The 18655-nt window shown below is 45.8% G+C and overlaps 1 protein-coding gene across 3 annotated transcripts in view; it reads right to left on the reverse strand.

Annotated features, from left to right (window-relative positions):
• Positions 1-18655, reverse strand: part of ST8SIA5 (ST8 alpha-N-acetyl-neuraminide alpha-2,8-sialyltransferase 5) — a 550348-nt gene that overhangs the window by 87013 nt on the left and 444680 nt on the right. For all 3 annotated transcript variants that reach the window (XM_069626924.1, XM_069626923.1, XM_069626922.1), the window contains one exon: positions 14910-15054. In XM_069626924.1, the coding sequence (XP_069483025.1) occupies positions 14910-15054 (145 nt within the window). The remainder of the gene's footprint in view (positions 1-14909; positions 15055-18655) is intronic.

Genomic DNA, 18655 nt, shown 5'->3' on the forward strand with positions numbered 1-18655 from the left:
CAGTAAAGGACAAGGATACGGAGGCCTGTCCCTCCGATGCATTTCCAGCATCACAAGGGTGAAGAAGAAATTTGCATTTATAAACCACAACATAGTCTGTTGATTTTGAACTTTGGACTGAGGCACACTAAAACCATGACCAGAAAATAACATGCCAAATTTTGATTGAGGACACATAAATTGGAAGAAAATACAGTACCCTTATTCCTTCCACACAGAGGGCCTCATTACAACTTGGGCGGTAAGGGATACTGGGCACCGGTAAGGAGACTGGTGACAGTAATCCCTTACCGCCCAATTCGAGGTCCCTTAGCGGGAACTGTAAAGGACGTGTGGTCTGACCACATGTCCTTTACGGGTCCAGCTAAGGGACCAGGGCGCTAATAACGGGCCTGCTATTTGCAGGTCCGTTATTAGCACCTTCCCCATTCCCATTGAGCCCTATAGGGGCTCAAATGGGAATGGGGAATGGTTGGTTGAATGGGGGCTTACCAGGTCCTCAGGGTCGGAATGACCCAGTATGTCCCCATTGAACCAGACAGGACCCGGTTTGTGATGCAGCCATGGTGCTATTAGCACCGCCCAACTTGGAATGACCCCCAGAGACTTTGTTCGGAGTTACCTATGGTGTCCCACAGTAGCAGCATCACCAAAGACGTGGTGGCATACTTCGATCTAGTGCTAAGATCGTACCCGTCACTGGTGGGGAGACTCACAAGTGTCACTGACTTTCTTCAAGATCCTGAAAACGAAAAGACCATAAAAAGACTACTTACTGTGATCACCGAGCAATTCCTCCTACTTCCTGAATACAGCGGGGAAAAGCCAAATGTCCCAAGCAAAGAAGGAAGTAAATGAGCTTGTCAATACATTGTTCTTTTACCTAATCGAAGACTGTCCCAATCTTGTCAGGAGAACGACAGACATACTCACGTTTCTTCGAGATCCAGCAAATACAGAACGTCTGAGCATACTCCTAAATAACATTGTGATCTTCCACGCAAACAGAACGTGCAGACATTGTTCATAGTGAAGTGAAAACATACAATCCTGAAACTCAGCAAGACAGGACAAATGTCCCTGTCACCAGAAGACAGCAGGTTGGCCAGCAACCTTTTCTTTTGTTTAATCACTGATTTTCCAGAGCTAGTGGGGAGACCTGTAGATGTTGATGTCCTCACATTCACCAGAGACCCAGCTAATGCTACACAGATGGGCATGCTCTTGCATGGAATAGTAATGCAAGTGGAACTCTCCAACCATCAGCAGAACTCTTTGAGAAGATTTTAGACTTTCTGCCGAGGGACAAATCGAGAGAACACTGCCAGAGATTTTACTTCTTATTTTTATATTGACCAGAGCACAACATGTCTTCGGGAATGAAGCAGATAAGAGGCATAGACTGGGAGCTGACCTATTTTGAACATGCACAGTATAGAGACTTGCTGAGTAATTGCTTGATTTTGACACTTCCCATAGCCAAGCAAGAGAACTGTATCCCGAGATAATAGACAAATCATTATTCAAACAAAGGAGGACAATTGTTTCAAGATTAAAAGCTAACAGTTTGGCGAATGATCGTGATGGGGATCCAGAGCAGTAATCTAGTCCTCCCACAGGAGAAAAGACGTCCACGTTTGTCTGGAAGAAAATGCTGCCGCCTTACCTACAGGGGCATAATTTATGTATCATATTCATCATTGTTTTATCGTCTTTAACGATTAGAACTGCATTCTTTATTGGTACACAAAGCGTTCCTATCGCAGTACACCCACCTACCGATGCACATGCACTCATGAAGCCTACAAAGGTACCCAGACCTTACATAGTCATTCCAGCCCCTAGAAGGTCCGATGGTGGAGTGAATGAACTTGAGATGGATGTAATTAACAATGACACACACACTCTTGTGGTGACAAGCAAATCGAAAAGCCGGAGACAGGGTCGGCAAAGTATGAATGTGAAAAGGTTACTGACAACCACATGCATGCAAACATTGAATGCACATACAACAGGCCTAGTGTCAATGACTGCAAAACCACAAACCAAAGCATGGGCGAAAAAAAGACTGCCTACTATGAGAAATCCCACTACAAGTGAAGTGAAAAGACAAATGGAAGAAGCTGAACCCCTGAAGAGACTAGAGGAGCTGAGGAACGAACCCACAGAGACAATATTGCCGAGCATATATGTTCCAGTGAAAGTGACAAGTACAAGCTCCACAATACAACCATATACCGGACCAATGCCAGCGTGGATATGGGAACTTCTAACCAGAAATCAAAAGATATACGAGGACAGGGAAAAAGGTGCCAGACTTTTATCTACTCAAATGGCGCAGATGAGAAGGCCTGCACCATGGACCGGGATACCTGAGAATCCTCCAGCAAGAAGGAGCCATACAGATGCATTCAGGGATATAGTTATAGCAAACTACATGAAAACATTAAGAATCAAGAGAAGCATGCATGGAGATGACAGTGAACTAAACGATTACTCAGACAGCACAGCACATTTGGGAAACAACATTTGGTACCAGCATATGAAAGAAGTTGGAAGACTAAGTTCAGTAGGGGAATAATTTGTTTGTGCACTCCTACCGTACAGCATGGGGAAGTCCAAGATCTTCGTAGCTGTAGAAATAGATGTCCAGAAAGCACACTGTCTTTCACACGTAGCCATGTGCAAAACTAGAGGCCAGTTCATGGCCAGTCATGCCTCATTAAAATGGGCAACTGAAACAGCTTATCCCGATGAAGATGATTATGTTCAAGACATAAAGACAAGAAATAGAGCTGAAACTAGAAATCACGTGATCAGGTATGAGAAGCCTGTAAAAGGAGCTGAGATTAGATGGTATGTAAATCAGAAGCTAAACGTGCAAGGAAAAACTCCAGAAGAGGCTTGGGCCCTCATTACGACCCTGGCGGAAATCGAAAAACGATGGCGGAAATGCAATACCGCCATCGAATAGCGCTCGGTGCGATTATGACCCGTCACCGTAAAGTACGATGCCATTAGCGACACCGTAGTGAACGCCATCGCTAACTGCACCAAGTACGCGCACGCGCGCCATGCGAAACCGTAATTACCACCATGGCGCAACGGTACGCGAATTCTGACCCTAGCGGACATTCACCTAACGCCATCAAGCATGGCGGAAAGTACCATTCCGCCATGGTGAGAAGTACGGCAACGCGAACCAACCGTAAATGGCCCTACTGAGTGCCTGTACACCACTCCCTGGCCACATTGCACAACTCCTCGTAGGTGCAATGAAGACACACAATGCAACCAGTGAAATGTACAAGTCACCCATGCATGCCAACGAACAAATGAATGTAGGGGCTCCAAGTGCCTTGTGAGTGGCCATCCATATTTGCCATGTCAGCATTGCCGTACTGATGCAGCACAGGCATGTGAAGGTTCAAGTACAGCAATATGAACTGAAATATGAGACAAAACAACAACAGGCCCCCATCGCTTGACACCAGTGTAAGGCAACATTCAAAGCAGTAACCTGAGGGAGACTGCACCAGCCCTGTACTCTTGCCAGTAAACAAACCAACCATCAGCATAAGCATGTACCACACAAGTTGGCAGAGTGACTGAGCAGCCAGGCCCATCTCAAGAGGGGCCAATGGGAGCTGCAGGGCACAGATGGCACGAATACAGAAGCTATTCCAATGGACATGACCTCAGTCTCCCTCCAAGAAACGCACGCAAACACAGGCACCTGTGACCAGCCATATTCTGATAATCACATCATTCCACCAATCCACCTGGCTGACCGGCATCTGTTACACAAAAGCTAATCCCCCGCCCCTGAGCATGACATCATTAAAACAGTCATAATGGCAGCCCCTATCCCTGACCTCACTGGGCTTCGTAGGCAAACGCGCCAAGTACAGTACCACGCAACTATACTCAGAACCCGGAACCCAATGCAGATCTTCTCACAATACATCGCTCCACAAATAGGAATATGCTACATTACTTGCAAAGAATAACGCTACACGGTTAATATCATAATAGAAATTTAATGCACAACAAAATCACCAAGCCCATACAGCTATTAGGTCATGAACTCCAAAATATATTTCATTATTGTGGGCTGCATCCGCAATAAATGACCAGCTTCTTCTCGTGTGACGCCCTGTTCCTTCATGGTACACAGGGGCTACATTCACGTTCAAAAAGGCAACATGGAAGCGCCTAGAACCGCAGGGCCGTCCCATTAGGTAGGCACTAGTCCAGCTGAAAGGTCGATATGTTGCTCCTAGCCACTAGCACTGCGTAAGGGCATGTGGCCCATTGGCGATCGTCCCATAAGATCGTAATGGTGCTCCACTGATTAACACGAAGCAGCAGGTGTCGGGAGTAAAAGCCATCTGCAGGAGTGGCATACAGATGGCAGCGGCAAAAGGGGAGGAGATACCTGTCACCCAAATGAAATGAAAAAGAATGGTATGGGCATCAGAACTTAATTTGAATTACTCACTTCAATGATCACACTAAATCTACAGCCATATGCATGTTAGCCCACTCAAAAGGATTATTCCCACCCAAAAATCACTTGCGAATCATAACTATATAAATCGAGGTGAAAACACTATTACAAACGAGTCTTTGTGTGCATGCGTCTGTTAAAACAGAATCCATTAGATGGGATTAGTAACGTGCATAGACACAAGTGTTTGAAGGCGCGTCGAGACAGGGAGGGTTCAACAAGGGCAGATAGACGATGGTCCCACTATGGCAGCTCTGCATCACATAGCGCAGGGGAAGTGGATAGATTCCAAAAAGCCATGTACATGGTAAACTCTCAATTAAATCATCTGTCCATGCATCCATACATCATTCCCTCATCCCGGTATGAAAACGCCTGATTATTTACTCACATCACATTTGAAATTTCCATTGAGTCTGTGCGTAATGCAGTCTGCAAAATCCACTGTGCTCCAGCCCGGAATTCTAGTGTTGTGAAGTAACATGTATTTGGGAACGTCCTGCCTTATCGTCCACTACGCTATTGCGCATCCTATACTATTCATATCAATCATTGCATTCTCGCCATGGCCCCTGTCCGAAGGACATTAAACAATAGAACTTTATATCTGCAGTCAGACCTGTGGGAGTCTCCTCGCCGCTAGCTGAAAACCGAAAGCGCTGTCCTTCGAATTCCTCATTTGCAACATCACGTCGAAAAGGCATCTGTGACCGCTTGAAATCACAAATTCATCCATGTAGTGCGGCAGTGTGTGCAAATGGCAACTGCCTTCACTCACAAATGGGACGCCCCGCCCGTCGGTGAACCTCGGTACAGTGCTGCATGAGGGTCCACCGTTAATCGAGTACTACATTCCACTGACCCTTCACAAGTTTGTTCGCGACTGTAAAGATAGTATGTGAAACAATGGGACCATAGCAGAATGAACATATGAACCAATATTCCACTGCCATCGGGATTAAATACATGATTGTAATAGCAAGATGCCATGCGTCGAATTGCAGCGTTGTGTGCGGGACGTGCTCGCCCAAAGGGGATTGCAGCTTGCACAGGTGGAATGAATCACCACAGGTGGAGGCTATACTGCCTGAAAACACATAAATTGCACACCCAACCCCCTCCCACAACCACACCCACTCCAAAATGCTACCGGCAGGACTAGCGATGTTGGCCCTGGGGGACCTGATAGCACTGCAAGTACTCCAACTTCAAGAAGAAGACGAACACCAACTACTACAACAACCGGCCGCACAGAGGAGACGCAGGAGGAGGAGGAGGGCAAGGCAGGGCCAGCAAGGCCCACCAGCACAGCCACTACCACCACGCAGGCAGCCCGCAATCCCACGCCTCCGAGCTCATCCGTTCAACCTCACTGATGAGCAGATCCACACCCTCTACCGTTTGGACCGGGACACCATAACCGCCATTGTGGACATGACACACGCTGACCTTGCCAGCATGATAGATAGCCCAACCGCCATCCCACCCCTACTGAAGGTGGTGTCTGTACTACACTTCCTGGCCACAGGCACCTACCAGCACACAGTCGGACAGTTGCATGGCATTTCACAGCCACTGTTCTCACGGACACTATTGCAAGTGCTCGATGCCCTCCTGAAGCACGCAGACGACTACATCTCTCTACCACGCTCGGAGCAGGAAATTACGAACACAAAAGTGGGATTCCATGCACTTGCCGGCATACCGGGTTGCATTGGTGCCATCGACTGCACCCATGTGGAATTGGTTGTCCCACATGCCATGGAGGCCCAGTACTGCAACCAAAAACAATATCATTCTCTTAATGTACAAATGGTGTGTGACTCCAACAGGATCATTACACATTGTTGTGCCCGATTTCCTGGATCAACCCATGATTCTATGGTCTTGAGGAACTCTACAATACCACGCTACATGGAGCGTCACGCAGGGAACAGATCCTGGCTACTCGGTGAGTCTCATTTCATGCATGATAATGTGGGGTATGTGATGCGGCAATGACCTGGCAGGAAGGGGGGGGGGTGCGTACGTAGCAATGTCATTCCACAAACATTCTTTATTGTCCACATACAGGTGATGCCGGGTATCCACTGAAGAGATGGCTCCTTACACCACTCCGGAACCCACAGAACCAGCATGAGGAGGACTACAACCATGCCCACTCACGTACCCGTGTAGTCATAGAACAGGCATTCGGCTTACTGAAGGCTTGTTTCCGCTGCCTCAGCAGGTCTGGCGGGGCACTCCTGTACCGCCATGAGAAGGTTGCAAAGATGGTCATGGCATGTGTCATGCTACACAACATGTGCGTACGTAGAAATGTGCCCATGCCCCCTGACGCAGAACTGCAAGCACCTGAAGATGGTCATGATGAGGGTGGGGATGTGGCAGCACCTCAAGGAGTCCGCGAGGCACAGGAGGGCCGTGAAATTCGTCAGATTATCATAGATTCATGCTTCTAGCACTCACGCCTGGTGGCTGATACATGGACACGGGACTTGTGGCACTGTGTGTGTCTGGAACATGCACAATATGGACTGTACGCCTATAAAGGCCTCGTACACAAAGATCAATGTCCACACATCTCATTGGATGATTGTGAAATGTTTATAGCATATGTGAAATTATGTTACACACCCCATCGACCCGCCACCCAAGAAAGCCCAACACCCCCCCTCCACCCTCCTACCTCCCCCCCGAACACCAGTGTCCAAAGATGCTCATTGTCAGTGGGCAGACGCTATTGCAAGCCCCCTCTCCGGGTATCAGGGGCACCCCTGCCTGTGGAGCGCAGGTTCCTCCCAGATCTACGTTGGGGGCTGCCCTGGACGGAACTTGCAACGGATGATGTCTCTGCCTGCTCACGTCCATGCATGTCCCTAAGGGTTTGTGAGAGCTCAGTGAGCACACGGCGCACAGCGGCAAGTTCAGCACATACGTCTTTGGACGTCGCATGCAGTTCCCCCCTCAGGCTCTCGGTGCTTCTCTCCATTTGTACCCTCAGGCTCTCGGTGCTTCTCTCCATTTGTGCCCTTAGTGTCTCTGTACTTCTCTCCATTTCTGACCTAAGTGTCTCAGTTGATGTTTCTATGGCTGCCTTAGTACCCCCACATTCATCAGCATGCTCCTTGAGGAGCGTGGCCAGTTGCTGCTGTTGCACGATCACCTGGTCGAGGGACTGTTGCCTCTGCTGGGCCATGCCCATTTGCGGTGGTGTCACAGAGGGGCTGATCACCTCATGTTGCCTTGCCACAGGGCTTGTGGGGGATGGCCAGTCGTCGTCTTGTGGGTGCCCCTGCGTGGTATCCTCATGGTGTACGGGATGGAACAAACAGGGGGATTGAGACAGGTCATGGATGGATCCTACATCGACAGCACCGTTTTCTGTGTCGGAGCATGCTGCCATTAATGCAGTGTCACCTATGGTGCTGCTGCCACCAGAAGCAGTGCCTTCTGTGGCATCCATTGGGGGGACCTGTGGTGCTGCTGTTGTGGGCATGCTGGCTGCTGGGGTGCCTGTAGAAGTCCCCTCCTGTGTGCTGCCACTTGATTTGTGCTGCTGCCGTGTCTTGATCCGTGCAGCTGAGGTGGAGGGTCTTTGGCCGTTGGTCTTGGCCCTCTTTGCAGGTGTGCTGGTAGGGGTGTCCTGAAGCTCGTCGTTTGAATCGGACCCTGTGTTGGAGTAAAGGAGGGCGAGCGTTATTTATGGGTCTGTGGAAATTGGAATGGCAATGTATCACATGCATCTGGGTGGTACCTGAGGGTGATTTGGGTCAGGGCCTTGGAGGTGGTTTCATTTTTGTGTGGATTGAGGATGCAGTTGTTTTGCAGCCTGCAGTTAGGGTGTGCATGCTGCACGTGTAGAGGGTGTTTTTAGGATTTTTAATTATTTATGTATTTAAAGTGACTTTTAAAGTGCGCTATCAGGCCAATGTATGTGGACGTTCTCCTGGACATGTGTTTCTGTTGCACTATGTGGACACATTGTACTTCACATGATTGGACATTGTGGATTTAGCATTGTTTTATTTGGCCCACCTACCTGATTCTTCGGATGTCTGCACTCCTTTCTCCATCCCTCCGACTCCCTCTATACTCTCCATTCCAATGGTGGAGGCACAGATTTCTTCCCAGGGGGTCAACTTGATGGGTGATTCCGATCCTCCCCCGGTAGCTGTGGCAATGTTACGGTTGGCTGATAGTATGCTCCGTACGCGTATCCGCAAGTCGTCCCATCGCTTTCTGCATTGCTGTGGGTTGCGGGGTGCGGTCCCCACCGCACTTACCCGCTGTGCCACCAAGGCCCATATGGCCTTCTTGTTCGCAAGTGCCGTCCTGGTCATTTGCGTCGAGAAGACGACGGCAGCATTCTCCTGGAGGGTCTCTGTGAGCACGGTGAGTTCCTCATGGGAGAAGTGGACCTGCCGCTTGCGGTCGCACGCTTTTTTCGCAACTTTTCCCATTTTTATTGTTTTCACTAGGGTGGCTAACGGGTTGGGATGTGTCTCAGGGTAGGATTTTTGATGGTTGTGTTGGGATTCTGATTTTATAGGTGTACGGCGTGCTGTTTCCCGTTCCGGGCCCATGTTTTTACTTCCGTTTCCGTATATTTACGGTCACCGTATTTTGCGATTACCGCTCATTACGGTGACCGCTATGATGGGTGGCGGAATTGCACCTAGGGCGCCGTACGACGGCGGTGAGGGGCGTTTTGGGGACATTTCCGCCATCGCGGACTTTGCACTTCCGCCATGGCGTAGTGCTCGTGCCCGATGGGTCAGAATTAGCCGCACTTTACTCCGTCGTGCAATGGCGGAAACGCTATTTACGCTATGGCGGTCAGGTCAGTTACTTTCCGCCAGGGTCGTAATGAGGGCCTTGAAGTTGGAAGACAGAGGCCAAATGCAGATTTGGGGAACAGTGCTTTCACCAGATGGATGGGAAAAAGGAGTAGTGATTTGCAGAGCATGGATGGTTCTTGGAGCCTTCAAAGAAGCAATTGAAAATTCACAAAGGTTATGCCAACCATTGTGGCCAAAGCTTGCAAAACTGCTGACATGGGTCGAAGACAGAGGAAGACCCTTACAGATAGTACCACTGGAAAGCTCAAAATTGTGCTTCAGAAACAAAGGCACAAGAAAAATGGGAGAGAATCAGAACTGTGGACAAATCTTTGATGCCCCAGGCATGGAGCACAGAACTGCAGTAATTATGGATCACTATTGGGCATGTGGATCCAAAGCATACATCAGACTGCCAAGAAACTGGGGAGGTACATGCGCAATAGTGAATATCCACGTTCCAGCGTTGTTGATCCCGAAAAGCGATTTGAATATTGACAGTTTCCCGAAAGCAGATGCTCACCTTCGGAAGAAGAGATCTGTGGAACTGATGACTCAACTGAAGAGGGAAAATTACTTCTCTGCCAAATCTGAAGAAGCCTTTCATGCAATCCCATATGAACATAGGCTGTTAAGCCTCACTTCATCAATATTCGCGACAATTTTCATGCCAAGATTCCAAGTTGGAGCAAATACTAAATGGTTACAGATAACCAGATGGGAGTTACTGCAGACCATCAACACCACCATAAAGGGATTCAATGCAGTCAAAGAAGAGTTAAGAGCCATCCGACTGATGACTCTCCAGAAAAGATATGTACTTGACATGATCACAGCTATGGATGGAGGTATTTGTGCAAAAATTGGAGAATAATGTTGCACATTTATACTATCTCATGATGAGGAAAATGGAACCTTAACAGAAGCCATAGGTATGCTGACAAAACTACAGAACCAGATGATTGACGAGGCAGATGAAGTTGATGATGACAGTTGGTTTGGATCACTATTCTCATGGGTTCCGCAATGGATGGCAGATGCATTCAAGATCCTGGGAGCCATACTAGTGATGATATTATTAGGCTTCTGTGTTATTAAGATAATAATCTCCCAATGCCAGAAAACTGCGAAGAAAGCCATAGGGATGAAGATCATGAGTGACGCTAAGTCAGAATGGAAGCCCAAAGACCTGACTGATGAGGAAATAGGAGACTTTGTGAAATCTAGCATACATGCACCTGAGGGAACAGAATTTCTCTATCCCAGGAAACATCGAAACTATGTGGGAAGATGGGTTTATTGCAGCCCAAATGGACAATGTCAACTGATGACATGGAATAAAGACGAACATGTAAGGACAGCGGGAAGTCTGAAAGGAGTCATAAAGATATGGACACCAAAGAGATACTTCATGTATAGACCCAGAAAGAAGGAATGAACCCAGGTGATGAAGTGAAGGTAAATACAGAAGAACCGAGTAGAATGGATCCAAAGACGGAAGGGAAAGTGGTCGATGAATTGTCCAGAGGGGGAGTGTAGAGGAGGTCCAAAATAAAGCCTGCACTCCAATCGCCCATTTTGAAGTACCAGGAACGTTCACACCGAGATATGTGACGTATGATGAGCAAATAAACCAGCAGAGAGCCGCAGTAGGGCTCTGTACAGTACCTATCAGAAGAACAGCACCTGTTGCAGTACCAATACCAAGGAAACCATGGACAGTAAGGTATCCATTGAGGAAACCCTACCAACAGATGAAGCGAAATGAAGATCATCTGTGTACAGTCCCTGATGAAACCAAAAAGGCCTTAATGGAAGACGAATGGTGACATCACGCGGGCCCGGACTGACTCACAGATAGAAGAAATGACAACCAGAGAATGATGCAAAGACGAAATGCCATGAACAAGGATATCGTGAACATAAAGTGAAAGCCCAATGTCAAAATGCAAGAAGCTGAAACTGTAAGCATGGCAAAGATATTGACAAGTTTACACCTGTAAATATGCTTGGAACCACAAGAAAGCTAAGAAAACAGTGCAGCTTGCTATGCTTAGTAGAAGAATAGTGTGGCAAGCGCGATTATACATAATCTACCTCAAACGAAGCACTTTATTATAAGTATATTTCTACTTTGCACAAGAAGCAGAATCAACCCAGGTTACTAAAGGCCATACGAGAAAAGCTTCACATTTGCAAAAACGTGAAGAGACAGCTGAAACGAAACTCAGCAGAGGCAACTCGTGCCAGAAGGTCATACCAATAGAAGAGACGAACAGTAGCTACATCTAATTGAAACTAAGAACAGAATATCCTGCCTCTGAAAGGTCGAGATAAGAAAGCGAAGGCAGGTGGCGGGTGAAATAAAAATCAAATACACAAATTGATGGAAAAGAGGCAAATTCACGGTGTCTGAATCACGTGACCAGCCGAGAGGAAAGAGACGAGAGTTCACACCTATGCATGGCACCCGGCCAGATGAAGATATCAGAACCTTTTCCAGATAGAAGATGCAGTCTCGAGGCCAACCACAGTGAAATAATTGACACATGGCTACTAAAGTTATGATTGATTGTAGCAAGGACTGGAGGAAGGCCGGGTAACTAAGGGGCACCTCGCACCTGGCCGACCATTCTGCATGCTGCTAAGCAGAGTGGAAAAGTATGCATGGTGTTGGTGCCAACCCAATCACAATGGACCAAATAATCTAGGATCCTATAGTTAGTAGAACCAATGGGACGTCAAACTTTTAGTGACGTCTGCAGTAGTCATTTTTTAGGGAAGGGCTTAGATGCCCACCTGACAGTGTTTACCCAATCCCCTCACTCCGTTACCATATACAGATATAGTACCGATAGTAAAGTTACCTTTTCCTGACCAATAGAATTGCATGTTAACTTTTGAGTGTTACACGTCAATGATGACGAGGTTTGAGTATAAATGTTACAACTTGTATAAAGTTCTTTGGAGTTGAAGTGAGAAGGAAGATCACATCATTGTTGATATCCATAACTCCCCGTTTTCTCTACTTGTCATTAAACGGACTCCCTTTGCCAAACTGTTTGAGTTGGCCTTATTGATTGGTGTTGAACTATAAAATCTGCACCCCCATCCATCTCACGGGTGCTGCTATCTTGTCTTAAAGTGCTTCTGAGCAACCTCTGACTCTATGGGCCGATCAGGGGTCTTGGAGTACAAAAAAATTCAGGCAAATAACATTTATTGTCATCTAATCTGGTATGGTTTGCAACCAATTGATAATATCTTGGGATCCTCTTTTAAGGTAATTTGGGCATCATTAGCACATAGTTGAAGGATATTGATAAAAGCTTTTTTCTGGGTCTGTGAGTGGTTTGGCAAGGACAGTGAAAGGAAATAGTGAGAGAGTAGTAACGTGAGGGAAACTCTTCTCAGTGCATACTTTCGGAGATCACAAATTGCCAAGTTTTACTTCAGCTAATGTCCCGTTAAATAAGGAAGATAATCAATTTTGGGCTATCCTCTCAGAGCCTATATTGGTGTTGAGGTGTTTGTCTATTGGCAGTATATTATACATTTGACAACAAACAACCATCAGCGTATTATTAGTACCACAGGGTGATTTCCATAGAGAAGTATGTGTTTTTCCATAAACCTAATGGTTGTTTCCATAATACAGTTTCTATCAGAAACCTTATTGATTACTGTAGGAAACATTGTTATACTGCTGTAGTTGGTGAACTGAGCGGCTGAATTCTCTTCCTTTATTTGTGAAAGATTTACTTGGAAACCATATCATAATTAAAAAAATAATACACAAACGTACATAGTACAAAACCTTGGGTATTGAATGCACCTACCAAATAGCAATAACAAGCAAACCTTTCCATTCTTACAATGAGATCTTCGATTTTGTGTTTGTCCGGGGAACCCATTATAGGGCATACTAACATGTAATTAGCTATTGTGAAGAGATGCTGCAAGATATTGATGCAGACATGCTATGCTTACACGAGGATTAATTGGTACAATACATGATTTGAGGGGCTGTCGATCAAACAGTGGTATAGTAAGAAAAGAAGAGATGTTGAAGAATGTAAGAATGATGTGAAGATTTCTAATTAAGCCCTGAAGAAGAGTGCATGCTCGAAACACGTGTTGGCACATGATTACACCATTCAGCTAACTTTAAAAGAACTTTCCAATATATTCATATGACATACAGCTACCTGTAAGTACATTTCGGAAAAAATGCATATCCTTGTTATTGCTATTTGGTAGGTGCATTCAATACCCACGATTCTGCCCTGTGTATCACTACTATTGCTTTTATTAGGCAAACAGAGAAGTGTCTCAATCTTAGGGTGCCTGCAACACCATAGACCACAGGTTTGTCCATTGTATGAGACTGTGTATCTTCATCTATGATGCATAATAGTCAATAAACAAGTCATAGAAAGTATGTCAAGGAACGAAAGTAGTGGGGGTGAGAAGGAGTAGGTGAGTCGGAATGTGGGAGTTCTTACTTCTAAAAAACAAGGGAAATCAAGATTATTAAATAAGACATGTCCTGTAACAAAATGCTAAAACTATGAAATGCTTTCAATACTCAGGCAAGCAAATGCTAATTAAAATTGAGATTAACGTTGTCAATAAACAAGCATTGGCAATGCCAGAAGTTTGGGCTTTTGCATAGGCATAGGAAAGGCACTTACCAGGCACTGCTCTAGTGGTATTAACTGCCCATTGATAGCAGCAGGTGCATAATAGTGTGAGTACCTGGGCATCTCATAGCAGTGCCTGCCAAATGGCTAAAACCTACCCAAAACCTAAAATGGTTGGCTTTATCAATGCTTGTATTTACCAGGACTTCAGTGAAGGGCATGCCTAGAGCTCACAAATCGAGTGGCTGAAGGCAGACCTGGTTAAGATATTTTTATTACAGCAGTAGCGGGTTTGCAGCTCCAATTAAGTCATCAACCTGTACACTTGTGTACAGACAGGTTATAAATGACTTATCATATCATAACTCTCAGAAGACTATTTAAAAAACACTGGCAGGCACTTCGAGTGCAACGCTTGATGTAAGGCTTGATCAAAGCAAGGTCAGAGTTCCCATGAGCATGTGTTTTGGGCATGGAGGGGCAGGAAATGGGTGGAAATGGCCAAAGGGATTAGTATGGGCGTGAGCAGTCAATGGGTGGGAAAATAACCAAACAACACTGACAAGCCTTGTGTCCCTCCTCATATGCCATCTCTCCCTATCTGTACTCTAATGCAATCGTTTTGGCGTATAGGTTGCGCGTTAGCATAGACCTGCAATGAATAGAAGAAGGGAAGAAGTTACATAAAAGAAAAAGAGAGCTGGGCCTTAGGGAAGCGATCAGGTGAGGAATATGTTGAGAAAAGGAAGCAGATCATGTGAATGAGAGGCAGTGGAAAGCGATGGGAGAGAAGGCAAACAGAAATAAGGGATTAAGCCGGGAAAATCCCAAATCACGGATTGTGCGGGAAATCCTTTTGGGACTGCTCCAGCCTCAATAAAGCAGCAGCAGCAGCAGCATCGAGGCATGAATTACCTTTGGAAAGATCCGGAAGATTTCAGGGCTGATGTGGAATAATCCACTAGTGTCCACTTCGTATTTGAGCTTCGTCCCAAGGGGTGTATTTTTTTGGGTGGTGAACAGAAACGCCGGGGCATTGCAACACCTGGACAGAGCCAACCTGAAAAAACAAGAAAAGTGAGTGATGATGGGGCACAAGTCATTTGGTTGCATCTGAAAACCAAACACAGAAAAAGGAACAGTTATCAAAAACCCACTCACTATGGTTGTAGGGTGCATTGTCTTAAATCACTTAGATGAGAGGTGAATTGTTATTATAGTATGGAAACTATTTACCAAACAGATACATTGCAGTGTGATTCACTCAACACAGCACTGTTTCACTATTAGAAATTATCATGATTCCATAAGTGATGTCATATGTATATCATTTCTTTCACTAAATCACAAAGGTTTTCACTGAATTTCAAGGGTTTTGCTATACTATTCACCTCACCACCTGTAATACTGTCTTTTTCTCTTATACCATGACTGATGCTGAATCTTTTTTTTGTTATCAATATCATTTCTTGAACTGTGGAACATCTGTTTTATCAAGTATTTCCTCGTTTTGGGTGTTGTGAGGGCATTCTCACAAGTGGTCCCTGGGGTCCATTGCTCAGGTGGCCAGGGAAGGGCCATCGCTCTTGCATCCCAACCCTGGGGGCGGACAAGCGAGAGAGGATCACCGGGGCAGGGGGTCTTCGGGGACTGCAGGGAGACCGCCGGAAGGCGAGTCATAATATTCCCCCATTCCTTACCCCAATCAATGCTACCCACCCTTGTTTTTCATGGGATATTGCCACCCAGATCCTGTCCTACCCCTTGACCTTTCCTCACGAAAAGGGGAGATAAAATATCTTGGACAACTAACAAGAACAAACCCTTTCACAACTCTTGACACTACACTGTTTTTCTTTCTTCAAAACCCAGAGGATATGCTGGGAACCCCCTCTTTTCCTCCCGGTTATCCCCTTCCAATAAACAAAGGGATTTAACATCACTCACTCATCCTTAATAGGCCCCAACAAGCCCCCATACTTGGTACTTAAAAGAGGATGAGACAATTTAAAACTCCCTCAGTCTGTCTAGGGTATTTCCAATCTCGCCCATCTCCCTCTCCCCTTTTCCAATAAGTACTGGGATGAGGAAGGGGAGATAAAGAGCAATGAGGATTACCCATAGGAACAACATGGAGAGGCAAAGAGAGACCTACTACATAGCACCATTAGGGTGTCCCACTAGTAGAGCCAGGGAAGGTCAGGCACTTTGCTACAACTGTGCACACCTGACTCCACTTGACTCTCCATATACTTGCCAACATTCTGTGACCAAAAAGGTGTAGGATTTTTTAAGTATCAAAAATAATAAATTGCATAACAATGATATCAAAGGAAAATACAAAACCAAAACATACATTGTTGGCATCATTGAAGCATTCTAAAATACACAACCTATCAAATAGCACAAATGTAAAAAATGTATAATTCTGAATGGTAAGTTAACACCAAATTCAGTTACCTAACTTCACAGAAGGTAATCACACAGAGCTGGTAGGCAATGTTTGCCACTGCTCTGTAGCAGCAGCCTGGGCAGTACACTTAATGACATGGAGACTGATAACCCCCTCAGTCTGATAGGCAGATGCTGTGTGATTGTGTTACGCTCTGCCACTTGTCTTCACTGGTGGTTCACCTAAGGGAGGTACCGGCAAGAGTGCAGGACAGAGTCATGTAGCTGTCAGGTCAGTGGATTGGTCTGAGCCCAATCAAAGGAATCGCCTACCAGCCCATGGTGCAGACAGACTAATTGATGTGTTGAATGTTTTGGCCTACAACCTGCCTTAAAGTCACATAAATTACCTGCTACTGTAAAACTGTAAAAAGCAGTAGGATTTGTCACCCAAATCTGTAGGCGGCAGGACTGCTTAAAAAGCAGTAGCCTACTGCCTAAATCTGTAGGTTTGGCAGGTATACACTATCATAGGTTTAGTTCTGCCAGAAGCAGGGAGTGAGCTGGGGTTTCTGGATGGAACCTGGAGGCCAGCGAGCAGAAGGCTGCAGAGAGGGGATCCCGAAAGATCCAGTTTAGTACAGGATGCCGAGACGCTGAACCGGTGTGTCAGATGGGCTGCAGCATGGCGAGGGAGGGAGCCGAAACCGGACGAATTGCAGGCTGTTGCCTGTGCCCAGGACAATGCTCGTTCCCTTGGTACGTGTGCTGGTCTCAGGGGTATCTGAGGGGCAGGTTGTAAAACCCTGATCTCAATTTAAGACCCCGGAGAACTGCTCACCAGCGCTGTGCTACTTTGGTGAGTTCCACGAATTAGAGAGAGAGAGAAACTCAGTAGCGTGCAGGTGGCTGGAGCTCGAGCAGAAGCAGGGAACGTGAGCAAGCAGCCCGACGACTGAAAGCGAGAGAAAGCAAAGCAAAGTGAGAGAAAGAGTGCTTGCGGCGCGGAAACCGAAAAGTCATAAAGAGCAAGAGAAAGTATGCTATCAGAATTGTTGGGGATTCTTACGAACGTGGCGCTGCACCTAGAATTCAAGTATTTCGATTTAATTGTATTGATGGTCAGTTTGTTGGGTCTCACTTCAAAAAATGAGGAAAACGTATTGGTTCCATTTGTGCCATTGGTTTTTAATGTTACTGGAAGTGCCGACACGTGTTTCGACAACATGGTGGTCTTTATCAAGGCTGTAGTTGTCATCGATTAAACAGCATTTTTTTCATTATGAACAGATGTCAGTTCCAACAAAGGTGTGATGCCGATGTTTGGGCAAAGGCATGATCAATAACCTCAAAGGCTTGCGTTTGTTCAATAGCAGTATATAGGGCTTTGCCATCCAATGTCACAAGGTAAAGTCCTGGTTTCCATTCAACTTCCAGCAGCAGTGATAGTGTCATGTAAGTAGGTGGGAATTTTGGTTACCTCCTTTTGTATGATATTGTTCACATATTTAGCCATTGCTTCTGTGATCTATCTGATGGCACTGACAATCGGTCTTCATTCAGGGAACATTAGGTATGGTTTATGTACTTTCAGAAGAAAGTATATTGTTGGTGTTCTTGGGTGGTTAGGCTTCAAATATTTATACTCATCGTCCGTTAGTTGCCCTCTTTAGTGCCATTTGGCCACTAGTTCTAATGCCAGTTGTTTGACCGTTGTTGATGGATTGGATGGCAGTTATTCATAGCATCCTGGAGTCTTGAGGTGGTTGTGTGCCATTTCAATGTAGTCAACTCGGTTCATGATGGCTATGTTACCTCCCTTGTCAGCCTCTTTGATGATGATGTCCTGGTTGTTCTTTATTGTTCTAAGTGCTTGTTGTTCCTGTGTACTGAGGTTCATGTGTCCTTTCTTTTGTTTCTTGTATAATAGTCCTCCAGTTTGTATAAATCCAGGGTTACCTGCCTTGGCGAAGATGTCAATAGCGTTATCCCCTTGGAGGTTCGGGGTGAAGGTGGATTTTTCTATCCTTTTCTCCCTTCTCGCTTCTTGGTAGTCTGTTACTCCTCTTTTTCTGTGGCATAAACCAAAAAAAACTGTAATTTTCTAAAATTTGCTACATATCTCAAAACCGCTACATATTACAATGTATTTATGTTGATTATAAACACCACCTTGTCATTTATGTTACCAAGACACAACTCACAATGCAACACTGTACTACTTGTTTCCCCATTGGCACAACTGGGTGATAATGAGATGCGACACCTTT

This window comes from Ambystoma mexicanum, chromosome 6p, assembly GCF_040938575.1.
Source record: "Ambystoma mexicanum isolate Mex_15411 chromosome 6p, UKY_AmexF1_1, whole genome shotgun sequence".
NCBI classification, from domain to species: domain Eukaryota; kingdom Metazoa; phylum Chordata; class Amphibia; order Caudata; family Ambystomatidae; genus Ambystoma; species Ambystoma mexicanum.